This window comes from Pinus tabuliformis, chromosome 8, assembly GCF_031772625.1.
Source record: "Pinus tabuliformis cultivar Carrire ecotype Pingquan chromosome 8, CPIR1, whole genome shotgun sequence".
Taxonomy (NCBI): domain Eukaryota; kingdom Viridiplantae; phylum Streptophyta; class Pinopsida; order Pinales; family Pinaceae; genus Pinus; species Pinus tabuliformis.
The window spans coordinates 1,307,357,957-1,307,366,444 of NC_142294.1; the positions used below are offsets into that span (position 1 = coordinate 1,307,357,957).

Consider the following 8,488-nt stretch of genomic DNA (forward strand, 5'->3'; position numbering starts at 1 on the left):
TTTCATATGTAACTTATATCTTTCCTGCCCTAATCCCCTTCCCTTTCATATAATAAACAAACATGTTTATCTCTATACGAATCACACCAATCCTCTTTGAAGCGATTTGTTATGGGATCATATTGGAGAAATCCCTAACTTCATATTTTCAGCGATGGCCATGTTCGCCCAGTACTTGGCTTCATCTTTGGGATCTCAGCGTCACTCCCTGGCGGCAGCTGTTGCAGCACCATCTTCACCATTTCTCCGGATTATTTTGTTAAATTATCACGACTTTCTACAACTATTGCTGATAAAGACAAGTCCACAAGCTACCCTGAAGCCGATAGCACATGCCCCGTTTCAGAATTCTTACTCAACGAATGTGGGTTGTGTCAGTCTGAGCTCTCAACTATCCTTAAAGCAAGGCCATCCTTGGTTGCGACGAGATCAGCTCACACAGCCCAACAAGCGGTACAGTTACTGAGAGATTCGGAGTTCACAGAGCACCAGGTAAGGAAGACTATTACCAGAAACCCAGCTATTCTTTTTCTCAATGCTGATCGGCAGTTGAAACCCAAGATTGAGTTCATGAAAACATTGGGCCTTTCTGCACAAGACTTGGGAAATGTCATATCCAATGGATCCAGATTGCTTAACGGGAGTCTCGAGAAAACTCTGCGTCCCAATATCCAGTATCTTCAAAACCTGTTTGGATCAGAGGCTGATGTCTCAAGTGTTTTCAAATGGGCACCTCTTATTCTACCTAAACGAAACGGGCCTGAATTTTGGAAAAAAAATTGAAGTATTGGGCAACTTTTGGCCTCCTGGAAGATGAGATCAAGGAGCTTTTTAGGAGAAACCCATATATATTAAATGTTTCCATGGATAAGGTGCAGAAGAACATGGAGTTTTTCATGCACACTGCAGGGCTTCCTGCAAAGTTTATTTTATCATATCCTCATTTAGTGTCTTATTTCAGCTTGGAGTGTAGGATCAAGCCTCGCCACAAGGTGTGGAGTGCTGTTAGTGCTATGCAACCTTCCAAGCATCCTCATAGTCTCATTAGTGCGCTTTGTTTAAGTGAGCGTAAGTTCCGCGAAAAATATGTCCAGTGCAGTCCTCAAACCCCGAAGTTACTTGAAATTTACAGTGGCAAGCTTTCTCGCTCGTAAAAGACTAGATATTCGGGTTTCTGTTTTGGTCAGGGTTAGATTGTATCGCATTTCCCTTATTGATTGAAAGAGGTTTAAGAACACTAACCAAGGATCATCTGTCTGTTATGATCCAGTCCCATGATCCCTCCAGCCCGCATGAGTAATGGCTGCGAATTAGTGTATATATTTATATATTATCACTCTGGGTCATGACACAGTCAGTTGAGGCCTGGGATCTTGTTTTGGCCAGTTTATCACAATCACGATCAACATACACTATTGAAGTATACTGAGTTGTAATACAATCACAGAGAAATGCCTCTTGGAATGCATCAGGTAACACGTTTTTGAAACATGAAAAATGAAACTCGCATCACCAGATAATTTGTTTTTTGCTAATAGTTTTGCAACAATCATGCATTGCTCCCTCCCTTTAAAATGTGATGGGATAGATGTGAATTTTTGACTGTTTGAATCATGGTTAACTTGTAAATTAAATATTCAAATCTCATAGGCAGACGTAGGGACTTTAAATTCTTATGTTTTCTTACAGTAGTATGATCTTATTGTTTCCACATCTGCTATATCTATGAAACTTAACTGGAATTAATACATTTCAAATACAAGCTAAACATTAGACACTAGTTTGCACACTTTCTCTTTGTGCTTTGTCAATGGTCTCTGTTTCTTTGCTTGGGAAAAAAAGTTTGTGGTAATGACTTTTCTTGCTGCTATCATAGACTATTCCTAGCGGTAATGGAATGAGATCCATTTCAATCACACGTCTTGTAAAGCAGAACCCTAGCCCCTACTCTAAAACACAGCTTCTGATGCATGATTGGCTAGGCAAACAATCATTGACACCTTCCCTCGTCCGAATGTGGTTGGACGCTCACTTATCCTTGGTCCGACAAATATTCATAAGAAGTTTGTCAACTCTTTGTTGCACGGTGCCTTCCAAATAGGCAGACGAGGTGACACTCCACCAGATGAGGGATGGGAACCATTGATATTTTTGGTCATATTGGGTTTAAACTATTTGCAAATGCTTTCTTGCTGTTTTCTTCATTAGTTTTCAGTGCAACATCTACAGTGAGCTGTGCACATCTGGGATAACCTGTTGCATAATATTTTTCCCCTTTGGGATGTTGGCAAGAAGAATTTGACAAGCCTAATGGATCAGAATCAGCAGCCTCGTATTTGAGAAACTTGCTAAGGAGGTAGCCGTCATTCTTATAATTAGTTGAAATTTGCTTCCTTTTGCCCCTCATCACTTAGTTGATCTATAGTGCCGTCTTTCTAAAATGGTGTGAAAGTTAATGATGAGATCTACCTTTTTAATAAGTTTAATAATTAGTTGAAATTTGCTTCCTTTTGCCCCTTCATCACTTAGTTGATCTATAGTGCCGTCTTTCTAAAATGGTGTGAAAGTTAATGATGAGATCTACCTTTTTAATAAGTTTAAAATTTCACATGTCCAGCACTGATCATGCAATCTTTCCTGCCAAGGCTTTCTTTAAGATTTTTTCAGTTGGTCTAGCTGAGAAAGATAATGAAGTAAAAGTGAGAGTTCTCATTATAAAAAAGTTCATAGGCTTAGAGTAGGGATATCTGGGTGAACGCTTGTATGGGAATCTGTGAGAGAGCTCTTGGGCCTGAGCTTGTGACCATACGTTCTTATGAAAATTTTCTTGTCTTATGTGCAGTTGAATAGTCTATTTTATCAATAATGTTTGTTGAAGATTTCTGCAATCTTGTTCACTACCTGGTTTCCCAGTTTCTGTAATTGCAGTTGTGGTGTTTGTTATGATTATTTTAGGTTAACATAAAAGCAGACCAGTACTCCAAATTATTGTTTTGCGCTGTAAAATCTATTATTGTTATAGCTGAATCTACGGCTGTTATAGGTAAGTCTGTTGTTATCATAATGTTGTTATTTCGAGAAGAAAATTTTAGGAACTATAGATCAACAAGTTATTACAGAGATATCATCAACATGTTATTACAGAGATATCAGTTTGCTGTTGATAGACTTGGTTGGTTTGGGCTTGGCTTTTACAGCGATAGTAATAAGCATGTCAGTGCATTCTTTGGGTCCATAACTGTTACTCATAATGCACAATAACTCATCCATATTATATCTTAATTAGACTTCATGGGAGCATCAACCACAAATTATATCCTTTGATGATAAGGATGCCGGACATGATTGTGGCATGCACCAACTCATATCACTAAACCAGGGACAGATTTCATGTGTTGCGCCACCCCAACTGCCCGACACAAGTGGGTATGAACCACAATGAGATTGTAAGGATCAGCATTGCATGAGCATTAACCTTGACAAATGGCTTAACACTAAGTGTTAAGATATCAAAGCAAGTGTTTTGCCAAACTATTTAATATAACCGTGCATAAGGTGGTCACATCCCACCAAACATTTAGAAACTTCTCTGCTAATGCTGTTTACTATACAAATACACTTGTGACGTTAGTAACTAGTGAGGATCAGTATGGAATAACTAGTGAGGATCAGTATGGAATAAATGAGAGATGGAAAATGGAGAAAATAGAACCGTAAACTCAATTCCAGTAACACCGAAATTTCAAATTCTGAGTCCTTTAACAACCTGCAGCTAGCTATAGCTTTTCTCAGTTAAAGAGTGTTGCTTTTTTTTCATATGAAGGAGAAATTGCAATGTATTTTTACGAAGAAAGAAAAACATATACTAACATTAAAGCATGTCAAATATGCATAGCTTGTGTTTATCTAACACTCGGAAAACAAAAACTGATCTACAGTTTCATCCAAAAACCTGCATATCTCCCTACTCCTATATATTATTTATCATTAACAGCATCTTCCAGCCAGGTCTGAAGGCTGGCACTACAAGAACATAAAATAATCAACTGGAAAAAACTGGAGTCTGGAAATAATCAAGCGACTTCCACCACAGCTATCCATTTGAAAGATCTATTTTTTAAAAATATATAAAGATAGTTAGGCATGCCTCTCCACTTCTTCCTCAATTTTGATCTTGATTCTTGCCTTTCTGCATCTTTAATGCTTCTTTTGATAACAGGTCTGTTTTTATGCTAAGTTTTCTGTATGTATGTTGGAATGAGATAAACTCAAACTGTTCCCTTCCCTCTCCTATGGGGTAATATGTGGTATCTAGGGAGGTACTGAAGGGGACTAGTAGATGTTTAGGTATTGCTATGTAATGAAGACCATCAGTAATAAATACGACCTCTTTAGTAGTGTGAACACATATTGTAAGAAAGCTTACTAGAAAGTTCCATTCACTAAAAGGTTCCTTTTATAGAGTGTTAGAAGGAGGTAGATATTATTATAAGCAATGTAATAAGCATGGTGAAAAATTATTGTGATTGGACCTTAGCTCATTCGGAGGTTACCCCCTCGAAGTGGGAAGTGCCTTTCCAAGAAAAGTTCAATTGTAAGGTGTTACCCTACTTCAAGGCTTTTATATTAATAAAGAGTGAAGAATTTCTATATTATTCTTGGATGTTTTGTATGTGATTCTATATACATATTTGTGTTACTTAATAGTTGGTATCAAAGCCCTTTTTTGGCCAAAAAGGGGCAGAATCTTTATTATTTTGTAGGTTTTCAAAAGAGTAAAAACAAAAGGATGGCTGCGACAGTTTGATCAATTTTTGTAGCTTTTGGTGCAAAACTTGGCAAAAACAGTTGTATAGCTGAGTACCTCTTGAAAAAACAACTGATTTAAGAAAAAAATCGTCTCAATCACAGTCGGAAGGTCATGATATCACTGATTTGAAATAAGCTATTTCAGGGTTTTTTCATCACGATTGCATAGACTGCAGAGCTGATATATTTTGACAATTCTTTAGATTGCCATCAGATCAACACCATTGGATAGAGGGTTTTCAAAGGTTTTATTGGTTATATTATATGTTTTGCTTTTGATCAATTTTCTCTACATTATAGCCATTGAAAATTTCTATTCTCAAACCCTAATGGATCTAAAAAACGGCAATATGATACTGTTGATGAAAGAAATCTTCCTTGTTTACTCTATGACTGTATGTTGTTGGAATAGTGAAGAGTATAACCGAGAAAGATATTCTTGGTATGATTTAGAGGATGTTTGTGATGACTGGTATATGGATATTTGTCATTTTTGGAGCGATAACTATTTTCATCTTCTATTTGATGACTCTATTCCACCTTATGAAGATAACATCATGGAGGAAAGTCAAGATTTGGTTATGACTATTGGTTTTTAGCAGGCTTATGCTCCAATAATGTGTTATGTGAATGGTTTCTTGGATATGGATGGATTTGCATATGATCTTGGTAGGCAATTATAGCACTATTTTCAGCTGGCTATTGAGTTTGTGTATCTTCAAAGGGGAGTCAACATGCACACTGATGTGGGACCTAGGTTTAAAGGGCAACTTATTGGACTGCTTCAGTATGATGGCTAGTAGTTGTACCTTGGCTTCAACATTGTGGTCAACACTTATCCATGGGATTGGTTGCCTCAAAATCTAGCAGGCCTTGTGAGAGGGCTCACAAAGCAAGGTCTAGACCCTGTTGCAACAATGAGAGTGTTAGGGTCCAACCCTAACGCCCTTATTTATGTAATAGGATCGAGTCATAGTTATAGTTAAGTAAAGAGTCAATAAAGCCCATATTAATAATTGTAAGTGGTTAACCCGCATTTAATGAAAGGACCACAGTTAGTTGCAAATGGGCCATGGTATTTGATAGATGGTATTAATAAGAACCATGGTATTGCTCCATGGTATTGCATGTATGAATCCTATATAAAGGATAGAGACTCCCCTCGAGAAGCATCGTGTCTTATTTTGTAATCGAGCTCAGCTCTATTGGAGGTTGCCCCCTCGAAGAGGCAAGTGAAAATTGCTTTCTGAATAATAAAATACTTGTTATTTCTCATTGTTCTATGTTCGAGGTATATTTCTTCGCATATTTGGTATTTTGGTATCGTCTTGTAGGTTAAGAGCATAACAAGTGGTATCAAAGCGCTTTCCAGGGCCGGTGGGATCTCCAATTTTTAGCAATTTTTTTTTTTGGCTAGAGACGTGTTCCGACGTCTTTAAACCACGGGATCTGTCGTTGAGCGCATAAACCTGCGGATTTGGGGAGGCATGCAGGCAGGAAATACAAGAGGTGGTCACGCTTGTTGGACTCCCTTGTAACCCCTGTGGGTACCCCTTCGAGTAGTAGTGCATTAGACGGAACCGTGCATGGACTGTCTTCCAAGTACCCTCTGGGTATATCGGAAGCCCCCTAGCTCCCTTGAAACCTTGCCATAGATAAACCGTTGGCCGTCTTGCTGCTACAGTATTGAGAACAACACTCGAAGAGATTGCTCGCGCGTACGATAGGGTAGTCGGGTTGTACGGCTAAGGGTACGGTTGATCTTTCTTAGTTAGTGCCCTGAAAAATTGGGCTGAGTACTACTGTCAGACCCTTATGTATATTGCGATTTGTAGCACCTGACACTCCTGGAGACCATAGTTCCCTTCTCTATCTCTGGATCATGCATAATCTGTGCCAGATCAGATCTCGCAAGTGGGATTTTGTCGCAGCAGCAACAATTAGTTCCGCCGTTCAGATCTATCAGATCAGCCATTCAGACCTATCAAATCCATCAGATCTGCAGTAGCAATCAGTTCCGCCGTTCAGATCTATCAGATCAACCATTCAGATCTCTTAGATCCATCAGATCCGCCATCCAGATTTAGCAGTTTGGGCTCTGTAGCTGTCGCAACAATCAGATCCGCATTCAGATCTGACTCATTGTGTGGGTTACTATACCTAGGCGTGATTTTCACATGACTTTGGGCAGCATTGACATTTTTGGGATTCGGCTACTGCAGTATTCTTAAGCAAGGAGTAAAACTCCGTTCGGAGTAAAAAAAAAAAAACCTCGGGGCGCTTATTGGTGACTTAGCCCATAAGAATTAGGACGACGAGCTGAGCAAGGTGGTACCATTCAATTGTTAGTGCCAAAAATTTCGGGCGGTCCCAAATTTCAAGTACATCGGATTGGTGCATGGTACAAACTAGAGCTCAAGCTATGGCCAATGAGAGGATTGATAGCCTTGAATCACAATTGAAAGAGGTCGTGTTGCAGCTGCAGAACTTAAATGAAACACTCTCTAAGGGCAAGATGGAGGCACGTGCGGAGGCATATATTGGCAATGAAAACATTGAGGGCGAGTCTAGCCAGTCTCTTCACCTCTTTGGCACCCACCAACAATCCCATCCGCGACCACCCAAGCTGGACATGTATAAATTTGATGGCTCTCACCCGGCCGCATGGATAGCACAAATGGAGCAATATTTCACACTGAATTACCTCCTAGATGATGCGACTCAGCTTAGTGTGGGTATCATGTACTTGGACAATGAAAGATGGCAATGGTGGCAATGGCATCAACGTTGCTATGGAAGGCCCTTGACTTGGCAAACATTCAAAAAAGCTCTTATGGATCGCTTTGACCATGAATCTGATTTTTTGGGTCGTCTCACTAAGCTCCGACAGATAGGAACAATGAACGAATATATTGCAGCCTTTGAAGCCTTAGCTTTCTGCACTGGAGGTCTACACGATGAGTTCTACATAGAATGTTTTGTCAGTGGTCTCAAAGAAGCCATACAAGCCCACGTCCGACTGCACCACCCTAGCTCATGGCTGCAGGATTGCAGGATAGCTCATGAAGTAGAACGTGCGTTAGCGGCCCAGTCCAATCGCCCAAATTTCATCGCCAAGGGTCGCCCCACACAGGCTCAAAGCACTACCCAAACACTCAAGGTTCAAAAGGTGTCACCAGCGGAAATGGCGGAAAGAAGAAAGCAAGGATTGTGTTACTACTGTGATGAGAAATACTCCCCAGGGCATAAATGCAAGGAGCCCAAATTCTTTCAAATTGATGCTACTGATCACAGTTCATCGGAGGAAGCCCCACCACTTGAGGAACCAGAGGAGGAAGAAGAGGACAACCAGCAGGACAATGTACCTGAAGAACCAGTTATCTCGCTGCATGCTTTGGCAGGGATTTCTTCTCCCCAAACTCTCAAAATCAGAGGTTTTATTAAGCATCGCCCAGTAGTAGTCTTGATTGATAGTGGCAGTACACATAATTTTATCCATCAAAGAGTCGCGGAAGCAGTGCATTGTTTTGTCCGAGCAGTTTCTAACTTCCAGGTCCAAATTGTTGATGGGGGGACAATGAAATGTGAAGGCCGCTGTGAAAATGTCAAACTTCAAATGGGAGATTATCAGTTAAAAACCCACATGTTTGCCATAATCATGGGAGGGTGCGACATTGTC

General features: G+C 40.0%; 1 protein-coding gene across 1 annotated transcript; it reads left to right on the forward strand.

The window, feature by feature from the left end:
• Positions 1 to 141: 141 nt before the first annotated feature.
• Positions 142 to 1,154, forward strand: LOC149240282 (uncharacterized; the record flags this gene model as incomplete). The annotated part of the gene is made up of 2 exons (XM_089370124.1): positions 142 to 758; positions 836 to 1,154. Coding segments are annotated over 2 exons (936 nt in total), but the record flags the coding sequence as incomplete, so codon positions are not given.
• Between the last annotated feature and the right edge of the window lie 7,334 nt (positions 1,155 to 8,488).